At 40.3% G+C, this 27,146-nt stretch overlaps 1 protein-coding gene across 3 annotated transcripts in view; it reads left to right on the forward strand.

Moving 5' to 3' along the window:
* FBN2 (fibrillin 2) overlaps window positions 1-27,146 on the forward strand; it is a 123,121-nt gene that overhangs the window by 17,927 nt on the left and 78,048 nt on the right. For all 3 annotated transcript variants that reach the window (XM_059491937.1, XM_059491936.1, XM_059491938.1), the window contains 8 exons: window positions 4,867-5,064; window positions 10,172-10,297; window positions 15,148-15,273; window positions 17,747-17,899; window positions 19,131-19,367; window positions 20,192-20,329; window positions 25,990-26,109; window positions 26,671-26,796. In XM_059491937.1, the coding sequence (XP_059347920.1) occupies window positions 4,867-5,064; window positions 10,172-10,297; window positions 15,148-15,273; window positions 17,747-17,899; window positions 19,131-19,367; window positions 20,192-20,329; window positions 25,990-26,109; window positions 26,671-26,796 (1,224 nt within the window). The remainder of the gene's footprint in view (window positions 1-4,866; window positions 5,065-10,171; window positions 10,298-15,147; window positions 15,274-17,746; window positions 17,900-19,130; window positions 19,368-20,191; window positions 20,330-25,989; window positions 26,110-26,670; window positions 26,797-27,146) is intronic.

The following is a 27,146-nucleotide window of genomic DNA, read 5'->3' on the forward strand; positions in this document are numbered from 1 at the left end:
TGGGCAATGCTGTAATTTATCCAGAATCAGTGGGATAACTGGGCATGCCTTTTGCTCTTCCAGTCCTGATGGTCCCTTTGTAGGAATCTGTGGAATACCATGGAATTTCCCCTTGCAGGAAGATGAAACTTGACTAGACTTGCATTTATCAAAACATGAAGATTGCGCATTGCAAAGGGGAAAACTGTGAGAGTTCCATTGAAAAAAATCTCTTCAGTACTCAACTAGCAGGTACTGCAGCGAGCAGCCAAAAAGAATTTCAGATGTCTGGAGACCTCTGAGTGTTAGCAGAAGCTGTGGGGAAATTTGCCACCTATCAGAGTTGTAATAAAGACAGTTGTTTCTCCATCTTGCCTCCTGTTGGAACAACTTTTAGCAAGGTGAATTCAGCCTCAGGTCTTTGCCAGGACAGACTTAATGTGTCCACCCTGAAGGTTCCCTGACATAGAGTGCAGTCTCTTGGGCTTTCACTCACTGTGCTGGTTTTTCTTTCAGGAGAAAGTGAAGTTCCTGGTAATGCTGGCAGCATTTATTTCTTTCCAGCATTCAGGTCCCATGATTTAGATTATTAATTTAATAATGCTGCTGTATGAAATGGATTTTTCAGATAACAACAACAACAGTAATAATAATAATAATATGTTTGCTGACCTTGAGTCTGCAAATGAGGTGATGGAAGTTGAACTTACTTATTTTCTCAACTATTCCGTAATATTTCCTAAACCTTGCTTAGGAGAGTGAGGTTCTGTAAAAAGTCCAGTGAAAGGCAAATTTGCTTTGTAAGGGTATGAAACACATTAATTATTAGGTCTTGTTCTTTAGTTGACAGGGGCTGTGAAGGCCTATCTCAGACACCTTCCTTTACTCACTCCTGATGTGATTTTGATGAACATGCTTAATGTTTTCAGAATTTATTTTTAGTAATAGAAAGATCAATCTTCTAAGTAGCTTCTAGTTAAAAAATGCTTGTTTCCAGATGCATGTCCTTACAAGGATATGGTTGTGTGGTTTTTTTTTTTTAAGTAAAAAAGATGGAAGATACTTCACTGTTCCTTCCTGCTAAATCTTCCTAGTGCTCACAAACATGAAATACAGTATTTGAGGTAATGTACTTTTCCCTTCTGCAGGCTGGGTGCAGGAGACTGGCCCTGCACCCCTGCTGGATTTCTTGTAGGAACTGTATTTTGGCATTGGGAGCTTTCATTTAAAATTTCAGTCTCTGCTTTCCCATGAAAGAAAACTCAACTTTTAATATCCTTCTGGATAGCTTGCAGTGGACATTCCAACATTCTTTACGCCTTGCTTTTTCTCTTTCATATTGCCTGGGAAGAGGTGAAAATTTTAAGGGCAGGAGTTGTGACAAAATTCAGTTAGAAATTGGATCCTTACATGTGTACCACAATATTTCAATGTTTTGTCCTGAGTGACAGTAGGTGGTATTTGGGATGTTGAACACTGTGTTTCAGGTTTTTAGCTAGTGGGTGTTAGACACAGAGGACACGTGGCAGACAGGCTATCTATTCCATATCTGCTTACAGTGGTTTTTTACACCTTCATCTGAATCATTTGTTTGGCCGGAGGAACAGGAAGAAAACAAAAATAGATGGATACTGAACCAAGATTAGAAATCTCAATGTTGCAGCTCCTTGTCTCAGGCTCCTGTGAACTAGACTTCTTAAATTACAGGTAGAATTAGAATTTTGGGAAAGAACTAGTGGAAAAAAAAATCCAAGAACTGCAATTTGAGTAGTTGAATGGTTCCATTTGAGAATACAAAATATACATAGAAATGTTGCAGCATAGTTAAATACTGAAATCCATGGTGTGTTTTTTTTTTTTTTCTTGATGCCAGGAAAAAAATATTCCTCATTAAATTTAATTATATTAACAACTTGAATTCTTGATAAAGGTTGTCGTTCTTCAGGTCACTGTGCATATTGAATATAATTTTTGAAGTTAAAAAATAAAACTGTATAACACATGTGCTGAAGATCGCCTCATTTCACCAAAGCAATTACCCTTTCTGGAGTAACAAATTATTTATAACTTATGTTCAACATATGTTCTTTCTGGCAAAATTATTCTGTCAGCAGTGCTGGCAAAGGAACAAATGAAGAACCACCTAAGAATTAAGACAAGCAAACCCATATGGAAAAGATGACTGATTCATAAGTGAGGGTTTTTAAGGTCTGATCAGCCATTATAATAATATAATCTGACTGGCTGCGTGAAACAGCTCCACAGCTTCATTGGAAGCTACAAAGTATCTTCAGAATTGCATCTACTTTTATTGCATTTGTTTCCCACATGTAAAATTTACTGTGTGACTACAGATCTTTGTGTAAACAGCTGAACTTTGCTGTTAACCTGAACGTGCTTGCCTTCACTTTGTATTTTAAAATCTTGTATTTTCCTTGTGGTATAGGGGAGCAGCCACTAATCAGTCTCTTTACCTTTGGGCTTCATGCTGGATAAACCAGATAAGTAAAGATTTTTTGAAATGAGTGCACTTTTAAAGAATAATATGTTAAATTACAGTAATATTTTAAAATACTAATATTATTATCAAGCATATATCTGAATAGACATGCAGCAGGCTTATCCTGATAAAAATTGCTTGGTTGCAGAATCTGAATATTAGATTAATGCATATTCTGTTCGTTAGGCCATGGGTAGGCACCTATGCATAGGTGGTTTCCAGAGCATGTATTTCTGTTTGATAGGATACAGTAAGCAGTAGGTGTATGGGCATCACTCCTTCTTGTACCTGACTCGATCATATTCTCTTGAACAAATGTGCTTTGGTGTCTGGTTTTATTCTCTAATCTCTCTACTGAGCACACTCCATAAGCTGAACTTTTCATTGCTAGTTTTGACAGAGTTTACCCAATCATTTTGTGTCTTACTGGATGGTAGTGGAACTCAGAAACAATTCACAACTCTAATCTGAGCTTCAAGGTTAATTTCCTCTGATTGAATTCCAAGCTTCTTAATGCAGAATGTCTTTGGCCAGTATATTCCTGTGGGTCACCAGCTGCTAAAGAGAGAAATACATGGTTTGAATTTCTCCTCCTGCTGTGATTTCTTCCTGATATCCAGAGATTGCTCCCGCAAAAAATTGTGTCTCAAGGAATTGCTGCTGTAAAAATACAGCACTGCCAGAAGCACTGCTTATTTCCTGAATAGGAATTGGTAGGTGAGCTGGGATTGCTAAGGAATTCAGACCTGCTGAATGCAAGTTTTGGGAATTTGAAGATGTGTAGTAAGTCATTATTTGATTTCACTGTAGAGGGCATTCACCCATGGAGGGCTGAACTCTCAGTGTGTGGAGCAAGGACAGGATTTTCTTTTTATCATGTATTTATTTCACTAGAAGTGCCATTTTTGTGGCTTGGTGGTCACAGGGGAAGCTGGGAGTGTAACTTTGAAGAATGTTTTGTATTGATAATCAAGAAATAGTAAAGTTCACAGGCCTTACTGAGTATGTAAGATCTTTTAATCTTCTTTTATCATCCATCATTTCTGTACTTGGTTGACTTTATTTAAAGTGAAAAGCCCAGCTGAAATTGACTATCAGTGTGCATCAATAACTGCATTAGTCTTTCCTAGACTGGTACCTGAGTGACCCTTTCCAAAGAGAGGGAGCAGAACATTTATTTCTGTTTGAGCTTTCACTTTAAGAGCCCAGGAAGCTTAGTATAGAATCTCACTGGGAAGACCATTTTTTTGCTTTCTAAAGATGTCAAAGCTCTTATTTTTTTTTTAGGTGAAAGAATCAAGTTATAGAAAACATGGGTTATCCCTTTTGCATGTTGGTTGTGGGACCAGCTGCACCCTAATGAAAGTGTGGAAGACAGTGTGTTATCCACATACTGGTGTTGGAGCCCTGCTTCTGATAGGAAAAAAAAGGAGGATGGAACAGCAGCTTCAGCAGCCATAACTTTGCATTTTCATCTTTTTTTCACCCCTCACTCTTTTTAAGAGTTTCCATAAGGATGTGAAATCTGGCTTAGAGCAACAAGCTGTTTCTTATTTATTCCTAGAGAATTTCAGTTAATTGTTGATTAACTATTGACTGTTGATCCCAGTTGATGTTGACTCATAACTTAAAAAAACCTCTCTTTATACAGATTCAGTGTTAATGAACTGAATTTTCCCAGGAATTCTACTAGAAGTATATTTTCTATGCTTTATTCAGTGTACTGCATACAGCTTGGATTGGTTGTGTTGCCTCCTGGCTTCCTTCTGAAAATAAGTTGTGGCTTGCCAATCAGTCCTCTGTCAGTAGCACTACTTTGCAACAGGAATTGCAGCTGGAATGATGATTCTGTGACACTCTCTGGCATGCATCTTGATCAGTGTGGAGTGAAAAAAATGTGTGGCTCCTGTGTCCTGTAGCTCCTTCCTATAAATCACCATGAGGTAGCTTAGAAGCAAGAAAACCAGTTTCTAGTCATTGCTTAATCTCGTCTTTTATTTGCTTGCTTGTTTGTTGTTAAAATTCTTTTGCTTACTTCGGATTTTGCTGGATACGTTGTCAATGCTCAAGAGCAACTTTGTGTCCAGCTGCCTTTCATTTAGCTGTGTCTTTTTGAAAGAAATAAATTGAATGATAACCTCGTGAAAGTCACTACCTTCAATGGAAGGTGTTGTGCGACTTCTGTAAGCAGCAATATAGCTTAAATTTCCATGGAATATTCTTAAGATATTAATTTTCTCTAGTATATTAATTTTCTTAATATTTCCATGCAATTTTCTTAATATATTCTTACATTTCTTTTCTTGATTCAAAAACAGTTCCTTCTGCAGCTACAGGTACGGCGCCACGCATAACACAGCGAAGCTTTCCTTTCTTTCCCCCTGCAGATTACAGGACAGGCCCGTGTTTCACCCAGGTGAGCAAGCAGATGTGCCAGGGCCAGCTGACAGGGATCGTGTGCACCAAGTCCCTGTGCTGTGCCACCGTGGGACGGGCCTGGGGCCACCCGTGCGAGATGTGCCCTGCGCAGCCCCAGCCCTGCCGCCGTGGCTTCATCCCGAATATCCGCACCGGGGCCTGCCAAGGTGAGCTCTGCCTGCAGCTCTCCGCGTGGCAGCCCTCACCTCTGACAATCACCCTGGAAACCTTGGCAAGGGAGTGAGGTCGCTGTTTTCCCCGTGAGTGGTCTGTGTTTAAAACCCAGGTGTGCTTTGCTTGCCTGTGGCCGTGTTCACAGGGGTCCCAGGATGAGGGGAGAGATGAGGATATGACTCCATGCTTCAGAAGGTTTGATTTATTGTTTTATGATACATATTACATTAAAACTATACTAAAATAATGGAAGAATATATATATATTTTATACACTATACTAAAAGAATAGCCTTCATCAGAAGGCTAGCCAAGAATAGAAAAAGAAAGAATGATAACAAAGGTTTGTGGCTCAGCTCTCTGTCTGAGCCAGCTGACTGTGATTGGCCATTAATTAGAAACAACCACATGAGCCCAATCCCAGATGCACCTGTTGCATTCCACAGCAGCAGATAACCACTGTTTACATTTTGTTCCTGAGTTCTCTCAGCTTCTCAGGAGGAAAAATCCTAAGGAAGGGGTTTTTCATGAAAAGATGTCTGCGACAACTGCCTCCAGATTTTTGCTGCTGGACCTAGAGAACAAAGCTTAAGTGCCTGGAAAAAGTGATTATCAATCAATACTAAGGAAAAAAAATACTTGATGTTGTTTTTCCTTCTGTGTCAGAGCTAGGCCTCTGCCTGCGTGCAGCAGTTTATGTTTTGCCATTTGTCTTGAAGTGATTAATTTGTTTTAGGCACTCTTTTCGTAACAGTGTCAGGAGCAGAAACAGTGCAGCACAGAAGGGGTGCATGTTGCAATCTCCAAGTCAAGCTCCATTGTATGATTTGGCCACATACAAAGGATCCTTGAAGCTGCTCTGCCAGGCTGGCCCTGGCATAGCTTCTGGGGCTTCATTTGAATTATGTGAGAGATCAGTGGTGCTCTTTATCACCCATGCCCACAATGATTGCGTTTTCTTTTTCTGGCAGTATATTCCCTGGGGCAAATAGTTTTGAGTTACCCGTGGTCAGATTCCGCTGGGGAGCATAGAAACAATGTGGTAGTCTACTTTGTGTGATGGGTAAACAAAGGAGGATTGAACAGCTGTAATTTTTGCTACATTTTTGACATAAAATTGCTAAATAGGAAGCTTGGATTGTATTTCTGTCAGCTGGGTTAGCACACAATGTTACAAGGTGCTGGGAAGGCGTAGATGAGAAATGCTTGGCCTTTCTTTGGGGAAAAGGGAGAGACAGAATTTATTTATTTCACAGAATCTTTGCCTTCCAGCAGTTGGGACATTTCCTTCTGAGCTCTGAGTACTGGTTACTCCTCCCGACCTGAGCTCTGTGCTGTGAGCAGGTTGGTAGCACCATGTCTGCTCTGTTATGAATCACCAGCCCACTTTGATGCAGGAAGGGGCTGGATGTGACACTTTGTGCCTTTCCCGGCTCCACGTTGCAGTGCAGAGTCTGCTGAAATAGGATCACAGGATCTCAGAATGGCTGGGGCTGGAAAGGACCTCTGGACATCATCCAGTCCAAGCCCCTGCCAGGGCAGAGTCACCCAGAGCATGCAGAGACACAGGAGTGTGTCCATGTGGGGCTGAAATGCCCCCAGACCTGCCTGGGCAGCCTGCTCTGGTGCTCTGCCATCCTCAGTAGGAAGCTCAGGAGAAGCCAGATGTCTTCTCTGAGGGTTTCAGAAGCAAACAGAGGGATCTGTCCTGCCTTTCAGTGCTTTTCTTTCTGTTGAGGACATCAGGTTTGCACAGACTTTGATATAAGGAACACAAACCCCTTCGGTATTCAGTAAAACTACTTTTGTCATGTGTCAGGGAGACCAGGCTCACTCAGTCCACACTTGAGATGTTTGGTGGTTTTGAAGTGAGTGCTTGCATCAGTAGATAGCTGGGTTTGGGAGTTGATATGAACAACTCAAAACAGTGGAAGTTGCAAGCTTTGCTGCTGGAAAACGAGTTATGATTTCAGTATCTGCTAGAGATCTGAATTTGACAAGATGTCACTACCAAGTAGAAAGTTGCTCTGCAAAGGATTTGCATGATTCAATCTTAAATGGGTCTTCAGGACCTTTTGAGGCTTAATTATGTTTTCTATGTTTTTTATGTTTATGTATTAGTAGATTACTAGAACTACTACATTGTAGTAGTACTGTTAGCTTCATTATTACCATGAACAGGTTTAAAAAAAATCTAAGAGAAGCAAAACCAATCCAAAATTGTTTGGTTGTTTATTTTTTTTTTTTTTTTTCCCTGGAAGTTTATATTCAGTCATGCCTTAAAAAGGGATTTAACTGTTCAGACATCCCTCATTCCAAGAATTCAGGCAGGAGGAACTTCAGTGTTCTGCTTGAATGAGCTTTATTGCCACTGCTGCATGGCCCTGGGAGAAGCATAGTGGCAGAAATGCTGTGCTGGATGTTCTCTCAGTTCCTCCCTGCATTCCTCAAAAGTCCCATTTCCCACCTACACCCTTTCCCTGCAGACAGTTAACTTTTTGCTCTAAGGAGAGAAGACTGGTCACGGCTGAGCAGATTTTGAAAATAGGAAGGTTCTTCTCCCTGCCTCTGCTGCTGACATGGTTGTGTGCATGTATCCCCATGACAGGAGATAAGATCCAAGAGAATCTGTTCTGTAGTAGGATGTTAAAATGTTAAAGGCACTGAGTTGAACTGAACCAAGAGAGAGAAGACAGGGGAAGGTTCAAAATCATAATGAGAAGTGTTGATTTCTTTTTGTAACTGGGTGCTTGGTACTAATGGGTCTGAGTTACTGAAAATTTTGACAGTGTTTTCTAGGGTCACGTTCCTGCTGCTGTGAAAATAATTACTAAAACAGGGAAAAAATAGCATCACGTTATTTCTGTGGTGTGCAGTATTTCTGCTTTTATTTCCACATGCCAGATCAATTACAAAGAAACTCCCCATGCATATTCCAGGCAGAGAGGTTTTTTAAATTTGGTTAAATTTTGTCACTACTATAATAAATAAAAAACTCTGCAGACTTTGTGTCTAACATCTGAGTGGATTTATTTTTCCTGAGTTTTTTTGGTTTATCAGAGTTTTTTTGAGAAGCAGCCCACAGATCAGAAAGGGAAGGTGCATGTTTAAAGTTAGCTGTGCAAATCCCACAGGCATTTTGCAGAGGAAAGTCTGCAAAAGCACAAAATCTTTTTTCCCTCATCAAATATTAAGACTATGAACACATAGAAGCATTCTGCTTAATCTGCAACATATTGAACTTTTCTATGTAGAACTGTATCTGCAGAGTTATTAATCAAATTTGCTGTTTATGGTAAAAAGTTTCTTGTGTTAATGTGGTTGAGATTTAAAAGTGTAAGTGGATAATTAATAATGCTGGAACTTCTGTGTGGTTTAGCCTAACTGTAAACGATTCTAAAAAAAAAATATAAAAGCTTCATTTCAATTTGCTTGTATTTTGAGGAAAAAATATATCCTAAAACAGCTTTTAGGAAGCAATTGATAAAATACACCCTTTGAATAAAATACTTTTGTTCTTCTTGACTTTTCTCAGTCCCAAAACACCAATAATATGTTTAAACAAACTTAGGTTTTCAGCAAGAGGTAATACTGACAAAAAAACCCCATCAGTCTTCTAGCATTAAGTTAGGATGACAGTTGAATCTGCTTGCTTTCTTATCAATTAAATATGATGTAAATACACTTAAATATGATGCATTGCATCATTGGGATTGGCTCTTCAGGCTTCAGCAAGGCTCAACATCTATTTTCCATCTTAAAAGGACTGAAAGAAATTAATGGAATTGATAGAGATTAAAGTTTAGTTCCCCTCAGGCCTCCAGTGATATTTTCCTGTTTCTGGGAGGTGTTTATTGCCTGGTGCTGCTGCCATTAATTCACTATTCCTTGACACCTTCAGCTTCTAAAACTGCATCACACACACAGTGGATTTTAACAACTGATCTGCTGACACAGGGAACTTAATTTAAGTGTTGATAAGTGACAAAAGGCACAGGCACACTGTGTGTGATAAATGCATTTTGGGGCCCCAGGGTCAGAAGACAAACACCACATGTTTTACTCAGTAGGGAGCTCCAGGGTGGGCTGTGCATTAGTAAATGCTGGAACCATCTTCTCTCTAGATGCTGCTAAACCATGTCAAGAATAATTGGAGTTGGAAGGAATCTCTGGAGAGCAACCAGTCCAGCCTCCCAACTCTTTAAAATACTTGTGACATGAAATGTTTGATTTCCAAGTAAACAGGCAGCAAACAATGGTTGTTACTATTATTATTTAGGGAGAAAAAAATCAAATTAAACAAATAAATAATGAAGACATTCTATGCCTTTGATCAAGTCCTTAATCCATGTGCAGTCTGACTGTTTCATTTTGGACATGACAGTATGCTGTGTAAATCAGCATGGACTCAGGAGCCGAATGCAGAATTCTCAGCAAATGTACTTAAACCCAAGTCCCATGGTTACCAAAAAAACCCCCAAATCTGCAAAAAGTGCTTCTTCCTGAGCTGCAAGAAATTATACTTGCTTAAATTAAAAAACAAGGTAAATACCATAGGTTTATCTATAGCACAAGTACCAGGAGGAATTAAAAACTGGAGAAGCACTGTAATCCACAAACACAGGTGGAATTTCAGTGCCTTGCAGGGGCTTTGATCATCCGTCTGAAAAAGAGTTCATATTCTTGCCAGATGTTACCTGGGGGCACCAGACAGCTGGAACAAACAGGTCCAAAAGATTCTTGAAACACCTGGATGGTAACTCCATGGTACAGGTACTAAGGGAGCCAACCAGGAAAAACCTCCTGTTGGACAGTTTTGTGTAAAAAGGTGGAGAAACATGGGGGGGGGGGGGGGGTAACCAAATTACAGCTGGGAATAAAAAACCTGAACAAACAGAAAAACAACAAAACAAGAACCAAAAAAACCCAAAACGAACAAAAAAGAAAAAAAAAAAAAAACCAACAAAACCCAAAAAAACCAAATCAACCCAAAAATTTGAAGTGAAATTAGAACTTACTGAAATGGGACAGGAAGCTACTGAAAGTAACTTCTGTATCTTGTGTAGGTGATCAGATCTGGGTCTTTTTTCTGTGTTTGCAGATGTTGATGAGTGCCAGGCAATCCCTGGAGTCTGCCACGGAGGGAACTGCATTAATTCAGTAGGTTCATACGAGTGCAAGTGTCCTGTGGGCCACAAACAGAACGAGGCAACTCAAAAATGTGATGGTAAGTGATTCTGTGGGAGAACATACCTAAAAAGGCGTTTTGCAGAGCATTAGAGCACTTTGGTAATTAACATGTTTAAGTAGTTGGATAGTTGTGGTGTCTGATCTGGGCATAGCATCACTGAACTGTGCTTTTATATTTATTTGCAGCATCCCATCTTTTCTACTTGGCTGTTCCTATTTTACATTAGATATTTTTTTCTGTCTGACTTTTGTGGGTAAAGACAGTGTTTATTTTCTTTGAAAATTTAGCACTTGATAAAAGCTCTTGTGTGTGAGTATAACTGCTGCTGAGTTACTAGGATTTTCTTTGTTTTCTAAAAGGTATATTCTAGTTCAGGTAGATATTTTTGGCCTAGTGACTACAGAGTAAAGAAAAATGGATGAGTCTGGGTAAGTGAAAAATACCAAGGAAATTCCCTTCTCTTTTGGAAGAAAAAAATACACAGCCCATCTGTGTTATGTGTAGTTTAATAAACATAGACCATATTTACTCAGTAAATGCGTTGATGGAATTAAGGGTAGGAATTCCATATAATTTAAAACAATGTGGAAGAAAACTGCTGAGTTTTTGTGAGTTTGCTGAAGACTTCACTGATTTTAGTGACTTTCTCATCCCTTTGAAAGGAATCAGGACTGTCAGAGTTCATCCTAACCAGTGGGTGCTTTCACATTTAAGTTATGTTGATAAGAGGATTTTGTCCTTAAAGGCTTTGACTTGTTATTTGCTGGCAGTTTAATTATGGTACCAAATTACATTATGCTCAGTATTCAGTTACAAACAAATACATTGTTTGTTGCCAATTTTAGACATCCCCTCAGAGTTTCCTTGACTTGCATACAGTACAACAGTCACAGAAAAATTAAGTAATATAATCCGTTTAAAAATCGTGTCTTTTCAGTGAAAATCTTGCTTGTGGTGTTGTTGCAAATAATACCTAAGTAAAAAATTTTAAAAACTCCAAATATATTCTTTTCTGGTCCTGCCCTGCACATTCTTCTGTTTTTCTGTGGTTTTGTTTATTTTGTGTTGACTAGCTTTAATTTTTACTCAGCACCTGAAAGGGGAGGGAGCAGGCAGGTATGTGGATGCTTGTGGTTGGAAAGGAACAACAAAAGTCAAAAGGTCCCTGAACACTTTAAAAATTGTATTAGGAAATTACACATTTGCTGTGGGAATTGGAATGTTTGTCCCTGATCTCCAGGTGTCAGAGATGGGGGTTGGATTTGAAATAAAGGGTAGGGTGAAAGAGAAGAGAGGGAGGGAAGGAAGGGAGGGAGAAAAAGAAGGCAAAAAGGAAAGAAAGAGGGGCAAAAAGGTTCCTTGCATTGGCTTTTTACACAGATTAGTGCAAGAGGTCCTTTATTGGTCTAGTCCTTGATTTTTACCCACAGAATCTTTACCTGTTTGTGACTGTTTCTTACAGGCAGCTCTTGTCTATCTGTCCATGCCTATGATCCATTCTCTTTTGTTAGAGGTGCACTTGGATTTTTTTGATTCTCTTAACTGTGGTTCTTTTGAAGCCAAAGGATGTATTCAGAGACATGTTTCCTTTCTTCTGAAAACAGTACTTAGAGCATTCTTTGCATTCTGTTTTACCAATCTAAATCTTTAAAAATGTTATTTTCCTTGATAGTTACCACTTGAAAAGGTGAATGTATTTTTAACATGGATCATCTTAAAAAGCTGTGGTGCTTATGGGACTATGCATAATCATCTGCTGTCTGATTTTGCTGTTACTTCATGGTTTACTAATCAGCAGCTCTTCATTTCCTGTTGGAAATGAACAGGTCATATGTTCTGGCTTTTTTGTCTTTTAAGCCCTGCCACATGTGTTGGTGGCAAAAGTTAAATACTGATCAGTCCCTGGTCACAGCTTCCCCAGTCAGATAATTCCCCACAGGGAATGAGGCAAATAACAGCCCTCTCCTCACAGTTTGTACCATCTTTTTTGGGGAGGAAAGACATTGTGAAGCTTCACAGCCAAGGAGGTAATGCCAGAATTGTAGCAGGATAATGTGAAAGATAAGCCGTGGTTCCATTCTGGCTTTTTTACTTGTGTGCTTAATTAAATGTTTGTAACCTCTCAGGGTTAAATTTATAGGAGAATACCATAGCCAGTCCTTCAAACAATTGCACTTTCAGTTAGTAGGGCGGGTAATTTGAATGAAGTAACATATTTTTTATATATATCTAGGAATCTGTGGATGTGGGTTGGACCATTGGGAAGGATGTAAGGAGCTGGTGTCCTGTGAGTTAACAGAACCTGTGTACAGAGAAATCATTTAGTAGAAACTGCATTATTTTAAGGAGTTTTGTTTTTTTTTGTCACAAACATTGTGTAGAAATGAGGTGGTATGGAGTATTCTGCTCACTCCTTTCCCTCTTTTAGGTATGGAAAAGCAGATCAAATGTTACTTACTGGCTGCAAGGGACAAAATCCAAGTTGGAGTCAGCAACAGTCAAGGCTGTTCACAGGCTGGAGCCTTGCCATAATTATTCACACCTTCTTTACTATAACAGCAATTCTCCTACCTAGGAAGGAGAGGTTTGAGGTCCCCTTGTACCCTCTGCCCCTGAGCATCCAGAGGTATTTTGTAGGTTAGGGGTTTTTTTTCTCCTGTTGCTCTTCCTGGAAATAACAGCGCTTGTTAGAAAAAGTAGAAATGTCCATGTTGTGCTTTTTGTACCCATAATGGTTGGAAAAATACGCAAAAGACCAATATAGGGATTGTACCAAATTCCAGATATCCTGTCCACCAATGTGCTGTCTTAGCTAAACAAAAGAAAACCACAAACCCTTCACTTTTTTTTTCCCCCCCCTAAAAATTTTGGTCTACAACACACTGAGTTTTCACTATCTTTTTAAGAATTAAATGCTGTTCATTTGTAGGATGTTGTTATCTCCCAGAGTTAATGGAACTTGGGTTATTGAGAAAATGAATTAAATTAGAGGAACTTTCAGTTATGATTGCTGCTTTACAAAAGGTGTGGAGTATTACTTACTGTGTTCCAGGGTTCCAATAAATGTGTTCTACTTACTCTTCTCAAATAGCATCATTATACTTGTTAAAAGATGTAGTTAGTTATGACACCCTTTGCGATTTAAGGTGTTCTAAAGAGGTAGGATGCCTCTGCTGCTTTTCCAAAAAGATATCTTACTACCTACTGTTGATATCAAAAGGTTAAGACTATATGAAACAGATTAAGGCCTTAAAAAAAAAAAAGTCCCACCAAAATAGAAAGAGTCCCTTAAAATAAATAGTTCTATTTCACATTTTCCTGCTTCAATGTATAATTTCATTAGACTGTATGCTATTCAGACTTACCAGGTATTACTACTTTCTAATATTATTTTCTAGACTAAAACTGCTTTTAGGTGGCCGTTTCCTAAAGTTTTGCAGTTGAGAGCCCCATTTCTCTTGTAATTCAGTAATTTAAAAAACCCTGCTTTCCCTGGCAGTAAAAGTCAGACATTCTGAACTGCAGGCAGCTGGGCTGGGTCTTTTAGGCAGAAACTCACTTGGTACTAAATCTGCAGCATTTTTGTCATACATATACATTCTTTCTCACGTTGAGACTGGATGTCCCATCCTGCATGCAGCACTGGAACCATTCATGCCTCCAGACTTCCTCTCCCTTAATACAGCATTTCCTGTTGCTTGTATTTGGAGCATTTTCCCTGAGACCATTAATTTTATGTACTTTGGAGGGGAGAAGGGAAGAAAACTAGTAAAATATTCAATCAGCCTTACTGCAAGTAGCCCTCCCTGAGATGAAGTCTCAGAATTTCCTGTCAGAGGAAATAGCAATATTTTGAAATAATTACATGTGCAAGAACCAGGGGGGGTGGAAGGAGAGACAGAGATTTGGCTCAAAAACCAGTGAACCAAAAAACCAATTACTCATTACAGCTCCAGTAAGTTAAATTTATTTTTCTTCCACCAGGGTTCTCCATGTTAATTGGTTTTTCTGTCCACATGGAGAAGACTGTGGAGTCTTCCTGCTGCTCTGATCACTGCCTGGGTTTCAGGAAGGTGCTTTTCTACCTTCCCACCTTCCTGTCATTCTCGGACAAGCCCCCTGGACAGTTCCAAACTGCCTTGGGTGTAGCCAGTTGGGAAGGATGGTCTGCATCCTGCAGCTTTGCAGAGGTGCTGAAAAACTACCTTCATCTGCCCTGAACTTGCCAGCCACAAATGGGCTTTGCAGTGCTGCACCACTGGTTGGGAATCTGGCAGCCCCTGGTTAGACACAGCAGCTCATTTATTAGCGTGGTGATGCCTCAGTTTATACATATTTACACACAAAATTGCCTTGCTGCTCCAGTAGGACCTCTGCTCTCAGTCAGCAGAAACATTTGAGTGCATCAGAAGGTTCGTTTGCATTTGCAAGGGTTGGACACAATTCTTTCTTACAGCTGGGATGTCAGGGGGCCTGAGAGCAGTCAGAATCTCATGAGCCGCGAGTTTGTGCGGTCTCGGGAAGCGCAGAGGTGTCCTGGCTGGCTGCTGTGCCATCCTGCTCCCTGCATCCTGGAAGCAGGAGGTGTATTCTGGCATTCCATTCCGCGCTGCTCCGTGCTCCTCGGAGGTGGCACTGAGTCATTCAGGAGGGAGGAAATCTCAGCATTTTCTGTGGCATCTCTGTGCCTGGAAGTGCTAAACACCCTGTGCATGGACAAGGAAAACCTCCTACAGGTGGCAAACAAAACCATTTCCAGCGAGCAAGCAAGCACCAGCAATATTTTATTCAGAGTTGAATAACGACTTCATTTCAGAAAAGCTCTCTTTTTCCCCTCCTTTTAATGCAGTGTGCTAATTATCCCATGTCCTTTCCTTTTTGGGTAGACATTGATGAATGCAGCGTCGTCCCAGGGATTTGTGAGGGCGGTGTTTGCTCCAACACTGTGGGGAGTTATTTCTGCGTCTGCCCACGGGGTTTTGTCACAGCTGTGGATGGATCCTGCACTCCTGGTAGGTGCTCCAGAGCCACCTGGTACTTCCCCCTGCCCCAGGGCCTCACTCTGTTGTCCAGGCAAACATAGGAATTGTTAATTTCGTTTGTTTCTCGAATCTGCATCTGATGAGCCCAAAAGTTAAGCTCGCTTTGGTTTTAAAGGAGCAAACATTTATCCCTGCTTGGTGCTTCAAATCCCATTTCACACGGGTTAATTTAGTCTTTAGTGGTCAACATAGGGCACAAAAATAAACTCAAAAGACATTAAGATGTGCCACTAATTTGTCAGAATCAGATGAAGCAAACCAAGTGCTGGATTTAATTAGATTTCACCTTTTACAGGACAGTTTATTTAATAGATATCCCTACATTAAAAAAACCCATTTTGTTTATTTCCACGTGTTGATTTCTTATATATAGGTGCATGTGATTTAAACATTTTGACCAATTAACTATTAATACTGCATACCACATGTAAAAAAACCTTAACAATTGCTAACAGTACTGTATTTTCTAGATCTCATGTCATTCTTCTTACTTCAGATATCCCAAAGCTGCTTGTTCTCATACTGGGGAAGGAGTAGGAATTCTGAAAGGGTTTCTGACTTGCAGATAAATGATGTAAGCAAGCAGCAGCACATGACCTGCTAGTGATTTAAAATTAATAATTTCTTAAACAGTGTAGCCACCTTCTGTTACGCAGGTTCATCTGAGGAGTGCCAGCTTCAAATACATTGTGGCTAGCCTCAGGAATACTGAAAACCTATGATTTCCAATATGACCAAAATTTCTGTGGATTTTGGCGTGTTTTACAATTTGATTTTTAAAGTCAGCTCCCAAAACCTGAGTCCTGCAGAAAAATCACATGCTCTAATCTGACAATAAAAGATCATCTGCCTTTGGAAGAGAGTAATTTTCACATGGCATTACTAAATACTCTGTTGTACTTTCTGTCAACTGAATAGCATTTTTCCAGTTAGATCCATCTAAGCTAAGGGAAAAAAAAAATCATTAAATTAATGTATTTATGCTGCTATTGCTACATGAAGTATCTCAGGTTTTGCCATAGTAGGGTTTATATATATAAATATATATGGTGTTTTGTTTGTATTGCTTTGTGTTTTTCACATCATCCATATTTCTTTGTTGGACTGAGCAGACCTTAGGATTGCATGGTGGATTAATGCAAAGCTGATGCCACTGCACCTGTGTGATCCTGCAGTAAATCCAGTGTGGAATACATGGGTCAGATAATTATTGGGTGCAGTTTGGGTATTGTGGGGGTTTTTGTTTGTTTGTTTGGTTTTCTTTTGTTCTTTTTAATACAACTTGTAAAGCATTTTCATCCTTACCTCAGCTGAACAAGGGAAGGTAGCTTTGGGAGCTCATGTTGATGCCTTTTTCTCTGACCCTAAAAATATGTGTCAGTCACAATTAGGGTGATCAAAAGGGTACCTTTTATATGAGGGTCCTCAAGTACACAAATTCATCGGGTAGAAAAGGCCAAAGATGCTCCCACTGTGTAATGCATGTACCATTTTTATAGATCCTGCAAATTATCGTATCTGACAAACCCCCTCACTCAGGAACCTGCCTGGTGAAGTAATTCCCTCAGTTCTAGTACCTTCTGGATTCTCCTCCCTTGGGATGAGATCCAAGCCCCGTTTACAAAAGCCAGTCTTGGAAAGCTGGTTTCAGCCTTGGTTTCTAAGGAGGACCAAGGCAGCACAGGGATCCAGAATTTTTTTTTTGTCTTTCTGCTGAGGAAAATGTTGAAACTTAGCTACAAGTATATGTGTAAAGGATACAGAGAATGTGGAAACTCAGGGCACTGGGAATATTTCTCTGTCTGCTCTGGGCTGCCCTGACCCCCAGGGCAGCGCTGACTCTGACCCTCATTCATGGAGAAAGTTTCCCAGACTTCAACATAGACTGGAACCCACAAAAGTGTGTGATAGATTACAGAGAGCAGTGTGGGTGTATCACTTGGTGAGAAATTGAGGTGTTGGGATTTTAGTGTGTTGTGGATGGAAGCAAGATGGAGGGCACAGGGTGTCATCCTGGGTTTCTTCTTCATGCTGACTTCTTCCTCCTTCTTCTCCATGGGTTTGGGTGGCATTTTTTAATTGGGCAGAAAAGTCTGCATTACAGCTCTTTGGGATCAGTTATTGGGTTAAAGGGAAAATATTCCAGGTGTCAGTTCTTAATTGGATGGTTTAGTCTTAAAAGACCTTGGAACAAGAGATTGGTAGCCATTTTGTGCCTTCTAATGAAAAGCTGCAGAACTCATAGTGATGGGACTATTTTACTGATCAGAAATAATAAACACCTGAGTCCGAACTTGAACTGCCATCTCAAGTGCCTTCAATCCAGACCCAGAGAAACCGACAGCTGGAAGCCCCGCAAGAGACTGTGTAAAAGAAAGAAAGGTAAAAGCAAACCAGCATCAAGGTCACGGTTTTTGGTGTTTGTCTTTTCCCTGGCTGCCAGATCAGCGAGCAGGCAGCTGTTTCTCCAGCTCTGCGAGCGGCCGCTGCGCCCAGGAGCTGCCCGGGAGGTTCACCAGAAGGCAGTGCTGCTGTGAGTCTGGCCACTGCTGGGCCACTGCCTCTGGCCCAGAGGTGTGTCCTGCCAGAGGATCTGGTGAGTGCCCTCCTGGTTTGGCTATTTAGCTATTGTTTTGGCTGTTACTTTCGCCTTGCTGTTCATTCTGCTCTGGGTGGAGGTCACCGGGGTGCTTTAAACTGCTTTAAAATGTAGGCTAAACAGAAGAAAATAAGGTCATGGATTGCATTATTATTAATTTCCGTGGTTTTAGTACTGATATTGCCATCTGTTAACCATTTTTCATTTTGGTCTGTGGTTGTTTGGCACTTGGTTTTTTAATGTCCTTTTGTTGGCTTTGGAAATAGGTTTTGGGAAATGGGAAAGACTTTGTGGTCAGGCTTGAAGAGGAAACAACTCTTAGGGTCCATAGTTAATTTTGATTTAAAGGAACAGTTCCTTTCTTGTTCCATTGCATTTTGGGTAACTTTGAGCTAGAATGCATCAGTTTTAAGTTGTTCTTTCAGTTCTGCTCAGAGAAGAATAGTGCGCATCCCTAATGAAAGATATTTTCTGTTACTGGGCTTGCAAGGGTCTTCAGGGTGAAGAGAGAGACGAGAATGTTGACCTCGTGTTCAGAAGGCTTGATTTATTATTTTATGATATATATTACATTATGACTATACTAAAAGGAATAGAGAGAAAGTTCTCAGAAGGCTAGCTAGCTAAGAATAGAAAAGGAATGAATAACAAAGGTCTGTGTCCAGGCAGAAAGCAAGAACAGCTCTGCCGTGAGTGGTCAGTAAATCCAAACATCCACAGGAGACCAATCACAGGTGCACCTGTTGCATTCCACAGCGGCAGATAAACATTGTTCACATTTTATTGCTGAGGCCACAGCTTCTCAGAAGGGGGAAAAATCCTAAAGAAAGGATTTTTATGAAAAGATGTCTGTGACAATTTTCTTTATCAAATGAGAAGGTATTTTCTTCTCCTCCGAGAAACCAGGGAGTTACAGCGCTGCTGTCAACACACCAAGAAGACAGTTTCAACAAACACTTGAACAAATATTCCTAAATTACAGCATTCCTTTTCATTATTATTTCCTCGAGCAACACCTGCGACGACCAAGGGAGGCTCAGAGCAGCCGGGGCAGGACGCGACATCGCGGAGAGCCCTCCTGGATTTTGCGGCACACTATGGGGAGGGCTGTGCCTTCCCTTGGAGCTGCCCTCCTGGATTTTGCGGCACACTGCGGGGAGGGCTGTGCCTGTCCTTGGGGCTGGCTGTGCGAGGCTGACCCTGTGTGCTGTGTGTCCCTGTGTGACAGATGAGCACCGCAGGCTGTGCGTGGACGGGGCCCCTGCCCGAGGCGGCGCGCGGCGCGGCGGCGGAGCAGCAGGGAACGGCTTCCATCCCCATCCTGGCGGCAACGGATTCGGACCCAGAGGAGCTGGCTTCATCCCCATCCCGGGAAGCAACGGATTCTCCCCAGCTCTGGGCGGGGCAGGGGCAGGAGCAGGTGGTCACAGCCCCGCTGGAAGCGGCCCGATCATTACAGGGCTGAGTAAGTGCTCGTGTCCTGGTTTGTTTGGTTTTTTTTTTTTTACGCTATTCCTTCTGTTTTTCCTTTATTTTTACTGATCAGCCTGGATATGGTATGGCGTTCTTCTTAACACTTAAAAATGATTTTGCCGTTCAAGCGTGTTTTAAACGCCTCAGGAAGGTCAGGAGCCTTTCCTGATGCAGGAAGAGGTTTTTGCATGACTTCAGTTACAGAGTCCCTGAGCCCATGTTGTCCTTGTCGAGGTGTCTTTGTCAGCACTAATAAAACTCCAGATTTCTAGTATTTTCCAAAAACTACCGAGGTAGTAGTTTAGAAATAAACATCTTCTGTATTTTCTCTTCCAACTGTAAAAGCTACTTACTCTGCAGAAACACTGCCTTGGCTGAAAGCCCAAACTGAATAATTTTCTGGCAGAAGTCTCATGGATGTAAACATTGCTCATGACATGTGTAAACACACCCCTGGCATCAGAACCAGAGAGATCATAAAATGTAAGAGGCATTATTAAGACAGGTACACCAAAAATTGCTTTGACTTTCACACAAATTGTGGTTTATCCCCAAGTTCACTGACAGGCTCATCAGGCTATAGACAGAAATGGTAAATCATATTTAAGAATGTTTGCCTAATGAAGTTTTTTTATTTCCAAGAGCTGTTTGTTGTTGTTAGTTTACTGTCAGGTCAGCAGATAGTGCCTTGAAAAAGGTTTTTTTAATGTGTTTGTGCACCTCACAACATCCTTCATGAAGGCAAGTACAATGTTCACATTTACTTCCATATAAAAACCTGAATATTTGTCTCTCATTCTGATTTTTTTATATTAGCAATACTCAATCAGACAATAGACAACTGCAAGCACCGTCCCAACCTTTGTTTGAATGGACGTTGTATACCAACCCCCTCTAGCTACAGATGTGAATGCAACATGGGATATAAGCAGGATGAAAATGGGGATTGCATTGGTGAGTGCACATTTCAAAATCCATTATTCTAATATTCTTCAGCTTAAAATCTTTTTTACAAAAACAAATCATATTAATTTTAATGATGCTGCTCTTCAGAGAAACTGCAAAGACCATGGTATTAGTTACACTAGAATAATTTCAGTTTTCTATGAGAGCTGTCTGTTTTCTTACCAAGAAAAAAAAATCTTGAGTTGCAAATATTGGTATTGAGTATTCCTACTCCTGTAGTTAAAGGCTATTGAGCATTTTTGTCACACTCAGTAAAGTTCTGCTTCATTTTCTCTTCTGTTAGGCTGACAAAGCTTGACTTTTGGGATGTAGTATTGTTATGATCAAGATGATGAAGGGTAGAATTTATGTTTTGCCTCCTCATAAGGATTAATGGCAATTTGAAAGATATAAAATAATTCAAAAATTGCATTAATTAACTTCTGGTTAAATTTGCATTTCAGATGAAAATTTGGATCCTATACTTTGATTCCATTCCTGTGGACTTCACTCTTGCAGTGTCCAAAACTCATCAGTTATTTCAGGGAAAATACAAGATTTGGGGGTTCTTGTGGGGTGGTTGTGTGGAGAGGAACCCCCTATGCAGGATACAGTGATTAATGTATAGGATCCTAAATAAAAACTTCTGGTTATGTTTTGGATTGAACCCTTTTTACTGAGTCTTTATGAAGAGATTGAGATCTGTGAATGAAAAATACCACACAAGAGCTTGTTAGCAGTAGGTTTGCATCACAGCAAGTGTGGGTTGAGAATCAATTTCTAATGTGTCTGAGGATTGCAGGTCCCCTCTTAGTTCAGCTGTGCTCTTGCATCAGAGAGCTTGGTACCTGCACCATTCCTGGCCACTGCACACCCTCATTTCAGGAAAACTCAGATAAAAGGGACGTCACCGCTTCCCCAAGCACTTGCACTGCTCCCATTGTCAGATATCCAGAAAGTTTTCAGAACATCTAATTTAAACACTGCATTTGCAAAAGATTCAGCTTCTCTCATTTCTCTTCTTATCCTCACTGTACAAAGAAAGTAGTCCAGTACCTTCTTCATTTCACTTTTTTGTACTTGAAGGTTGATATAGTTCTTCATCCAAGCTGTCCTTTATGATATAGGGAGCCTGAATCTTTTTTACCTTTTTTATTTGGGGGAGAGTTTCCTGTACCTCTGACCTCTGACTGGGAAGTTCAAAGGGCTTTATCTCTTGCTGCATCCTTGGGTCTCAGGAGCCATAATCACATTGTGAGAGGGGAGTAGGAGTCTTGTGATGTTTGTTTGCTGTTCTTTGTAGAAGATGGCTTGATGGTTCTTGATGGCTGTTCTTTAGAAAAGGAGTATGGAGAACCCTGGCTCATTTGTTAACGCACTAGATTTTGCATCACTGAAATCAGTAATATTTTTAACTCTGATGGGCCTTGACACTCAAGGACTCTCTGGTGTTTTGGAGTATTTGATCTTTTTGAAATATAGTTTATATCTTGTATCCATATTTTTGTTACTCAGGGGTCAAGTTGAAAATAACATCTGAAGCACATAGGTTGTAGCAAGTAGAGCTGTGTGAACTTCAGTTTTTTAGTTTTTCAGGTGTCATTGGAGCATGGCAATAATCTGTGGTTTGAAAGGCTCATCAGCTTTACTTAGCTGGGAGCTGGGACAGAAAAAGACAATGTGTTCTTGATAATGTGGCTGTCATTCTGTCTCTGACTCCTCTGTGGGGTCACCCTGCAGGACACTTGCTTGGCAGTTCCCCTTCTACTCCAGGCTTGTGATAATCAGTGAAGTTGTATCTAATTTTCACTTTGGGGTCCCAGTAGGTTGATGGGTGCATTGAGGGAAAGAAAAAATTGACCTGGTTAATTATGTGGCTTACAGGTATGTGCCCAGTGAAAATGTGTCTTCACTTAAAGAACTTAATGTTGACTTTGCAATGCTTACCTCAGCATAAAAGAGTAAACTGAAAGCAGAGGAAATTTTGGGTGCACTGGGATCAAAACAGAAATTTCAATTGGTTTAATGAAAGCTGAAGGTGCAGTGCCAGCTACAGTGCTGTCCCACATGGAAAGCATGGGAGGGGACACCCAAAATGGCTTCAGAAAAGTTTAAGTGTCATTTTGCCCATTTTTTTGTGGCATGAAATAAATCAGCCATTACTAATTGCAGCTCTGCAGTGGTTTGCCTTCTCAGTAGCTGCTTGAATTCAGATGTTTCATAAGAGAGTGAACTCTATGAATTATAAATAACTCTGCGAGCTCTATAAATAACACAGCTTTGTCTCACAGTTATTTTCTAATTGTGTTATAAAGAAATAGCCAAAGTTCCCCCCTGAATCTGGGATTTGTGAACAGTAGTTGCTGCAAATTACACAGAAAGTTTCTTGGAAATATAGGCAGGATATATATTCTAATTTATATATATATATATGTATGAATTATAGTAGATGTCTGTATTATAGTTTGAATATTTTATCGTTTTTCTGACAGAACAATCTTGGGGCATTGGTAATGGGGTTAATGGCACATAAATGAACACTATTTCTGTACTTCTCTGCCTGCTCCCAAAGCAATAAATTAAATCCAGAAATGGTTACATATTTTTCTGTAGAGTTAAAGAAAAGCCCTGTTTCAAGATTTATCCTGCCAAACCAAAAAACTGTGGTGTTACTTATTTGTCTCTTACCTGAAGTTGCATTATGCTGTTCTCACAACAGAACATGGCCAAGGACCATGAGTGCCCTCAGTGGTCTGACTCCAAACGGTCAGTCCTTTTCTCCAAAATAGACAGCTTTAATTTTATTACCTTTCCTTGTTCACTTCTGTTTCAAAAAAATCTGGATAAAACTGTAGAGACTTTTTAAAAGGTGGGAGCAAACCTGTAGGTGTGCTGTGTTGAATTGTAGTTGTCTTGTCAATACAAATAGGCGTATTTAAAATTTTAAAATTTGTCTCCAGACTCATTGCAGTAAGTCTTTTAAGGGTATTTTGGAAGTTTCCTACTGTGCCTGAGAGAATTCTGCCAGTTGTTAGAGATGAAAAACTGAAAAGTGGAGATGTGTGTGAGGCAAGTGCTGAAAAGCAAACATTTGACCTTGAAGAGGGCATGCTGGGAGACAGAATAAATGGGTTAAATATCTCTGTCTTAAATGTTTCCTGTTTATACTGCTGGAATATGCATGCTTTCAATGCAAAATCAAAGCCAACAACTCCTTTATATTAACATACCTTTGCCATTTCCCTCAGTTATCAAGAGCTTATAAAAATAAGACCATCTTAAGAAGCATATTTCATGTGGAAGTCATGTGCATGAAGGATGCACATGGCTTTGGAAGGATTTTCGAAGCTTAAGTCAGCTGCTTGATAGAGAACCTCTGCATTCCTGCTGTAGAATTTATAAACTTACAGACAGATCCTTTGGAGCATGAACATGGGCTTTTATTGAAGCAAGTTGGAGCCTGTAATGGCGAAGATCCTAAATGTCATTCTCTTCAGGAAAACTCAACAAAGTAGATGAGCACTGTTTCAACTATTTATAAGTTCCCTCTGTGCTCCCTTATAATAAGGCAAAATATAAATACAGTAAATTCATTTGAGTTAGGGCACTTGACAAAAAATTGTCATCAAGATGTGATTCAGAGCTTGATGTCCTGTTGGTAGCTGAGGACTTGGTTCTGAAGGGGTGGTGTTCAATCCTCCTTCACCCCTTTCTATATCAGCTGAGCACTGAGGAAAAATCACCTCTGGTGAAAAATCACCCCACTCATGACAAAGAGCATCCCAACGTCCAGGCATGGCAGAGAAGCTTGAGGACAGGGAACTACTACAGTGACACAGACTGGCATGTAAAAATTCATGGTTAAATACCTCTGTATTCAGGTTAAATACCTCTGTATTTAACACCCTGAATTCCTCTTTTCTTTATCTCCTCTCAGTTCCTGTGGTTTTACTGCAGTGATCAGTGGGTATGCAAATGTGAATGAGCTAGTTACTTGTGAGGGGAGCTGTTTGAGTCTTCCATTTGCTTTTCCTTTATTCATTTAGCTGTTTACACAGATTGTATCTGGGCACCAAGAGTGCTGTAACCAGGCAATTATATCAGTGACTTGTGTAGACACAGATTCTTTTTGTATGGTGATGCTCTGGGTTTAAACTTTGTGTTCATTAACTCAGAAATTCCTGTTAAAAATGGGGTCTTATTTATGATGAAATTAGAACAAAAGGAACCTTTTGCCATCTTTTATAGTGATTTTAGAAGTTGTTTGTGGAACAGTACTTTCTAGAAAATACACATAAATATCCTTATGATTTCAATTTCTTGTTGCATCCCAGTATTCTCAAGATGTTATGAGCTAACCTCTAGGACCAGATTTGATAAGGTGTGAGTGGAAATGATCATGAAAATTGCCCTGGGGTTTTCCTGGTATTTCTGGAAGCATGCACTGCAAGATGCATGGGAAAATCATCATTGTTAGGAACTGATCAGCTTCAGAGTTTCTTACGGCAGCTTTCAGCCAGATGCCAGAAACTCCTGCAAATCACTGCTGGCTTTCTGCTGTTAAAAGTCTGCCTGAATGAAGAGATGAGTAATTACAAGAGCGTTGTAAGTAAGTGAAGGGCCTAGCTGGAGGAAAAAGTCAAAGTAGCAAAAATTGCTGATAAAGAAATGGGGGATTTCATCAAGGGATCTATTTGTCCCCTGTAAATTGAGCTCTAACAGAGAGCACCTGCTTAGGTCATCCTTTAGGAGCTGCTATGGGGACTGATCCAGCATTCCTGCCCTACCAGTGGGATACACCCACTCTGCTCCGGTGGATTGCAGGGTTCTGGAGGGTTTACAGAAGAACAATTGTTATCTTAGATCTGGGAATAGCTGTCGTGACCAGAGACACCTCTGACTCACTGGTAACTACTGGATATCAAATTTGGGAAAGGGTTCTTAAAAAGAACCGTGGAAGTTTTCAGAGCCCCATGTCAAATGAGAGTTATTTCTGACATTTCAGTTGGTTAAAATGTGTTTGGTTGCACCCAAATACCCAAAACTTTTGGAAGGGAGAATAAGGTACATTACAGAAGAGGGTTAGGTTAAATCTGGCATTACTCAGTGCAAAGACTGGGGTTGAGGGTGCAGTGGGGCATAAATGTTTGAGATGTGGTGCACAGACTGTGGTCTCATTAAGAATCCCTCCTGCTGGTGTGCAGCCCCTCCTCAGATTTTTACAGCAAACCTGTAAAATAATAGGGGTGGGTTTTGGATGCCGTGGTTTGCTCTCATTTAAAGTGCCTGTTTTGATTAGTATTGTTTTTTTCTCGTGAAGGAGCATAAATGGACATTGAGTTAAACAAAACTGGGTTGTATTAAATCAACCATAAAGGCAACCATCAGGTCTCAAAATCCTCAAGAAGATTCTTCTTCTGTTGTCCCCCAGGATGCTTACAAATGATGCAGTGCCACTTCACTTCTTACAAATGCCTGCCCAGCTGAACCAGGAACAGCCCCGTGTTCCTGGCAAAGCAGTGATTTTGCACCAAGAGCAGGCTTTAGTAATTAGCATTTGGCTGCTAGTTACCATCTTTTGCACTCAGAAGCTTCCAGATTGGGGGGGGGGGGGGGGGGGAAGTTGTAGATTTTGTGAAGTCACTAATGCCTCTCTGTGCTGCCAGCAGATGTTGATGAGTGCACATCAAACCCCTGCTCCAATGGGGACTGTGTCAACACACCTGGTTCCTATTACTGCAAGTGCCACGCAGGTTTCCAGAGAACTCCCACCAAGCAAGCCTGCATCGGTAAGAAACTGCTCCGTGGCTGCTGGCATTGCAGGTGTTCTGAGCCCTTGCACCAGACTCCGTCTGAATTTGGATTTGAAAGATAGGAGTGCAATTTCAGTACATCCCAGTGTTAAATCAGTTCTAGATTTGGGCTGCCACCTCATTTGTTTTGTTGTCGTTTTTTAATATTTATCCATTATTCTGGAATATCCATTCAGGGAATTTCCCAGGCAAGAGTTCTAAAAAAAAAAAAATTTAAAAATTGAATGACAGGTGCTTTTTTGTGTATGCATGCAGATGAAAGTATTAATCATATTTTAAAAGTATTCATGAAGAAGTTGCAAAGCTTCACAAAAGGTAGCATTTGCTGTACGTGTCTGTAAAAACATTATTTTTCCCTGATGCAAGGAGACTAAAATTTTAACTTACTTTTGAACTTTTTTCTAAGTAATGTTTGAGTGACATGCCAGTATTTTTCAAAGCACTAATTGCCTCTGAATGCATTTTTATCTTAACTGTAGTTCTCTGTTTGTGTAGGATTTCATTTGTTTGGCTTGGTTTGTTTTTTCTTCCCCTTAGATATCGATGAGTGTGTTCAGAATGGTGTTCTTTGTAAAAATGGGAGGTGTGTGAACACTGAGGGAAGCTTCCAGTGCATTTGCAATGCTGGGTTTGAGCTGACTGCAAACAGAAGAAACTGTGTGGGTAAGGACCTTTCTAAAGAATGGGGCAGGCATTAGCTTGGTGGTTCTAGAAATTGTGCTTCATACTAGAGCTGAGGATCACTAAAGATTACCTTTTTTGAAATACTGTGAACTTACAGGCCTTTGATTCAAATAGTTATTGTACAGAACCATATGATCTCAAAGAAAATTTGAGATAATTTTTGTTTTTGAAGCTGCACCTCTCCTCAAGAGTCCTAAGAATAATGTTTTTCCATAAACCTTCACAGCAAATGATCCATAAATCAGCATTGCTGAAGAAAACACCTGTTTTTAAATTTGGCTGCACGGTGTCAAGAAAAACCCTAGCTAGATGAACAACAAGCTCAATTC

This window comes from Ammospiza nelsoni, chromosome Z, assembly GCF_027579445.1.
Source record: "Ammospiza nelsoni isolate bAmmNel1 chromosome Z, bAmmNel1.pri, whole genome shotgun sequence".
Lineage (NCBI taxonomy): Eukaryota > Metazoa > Chordata > Aves > Passeriformes > Passerellidae > Ammospiza > Ammospiza nelsoni.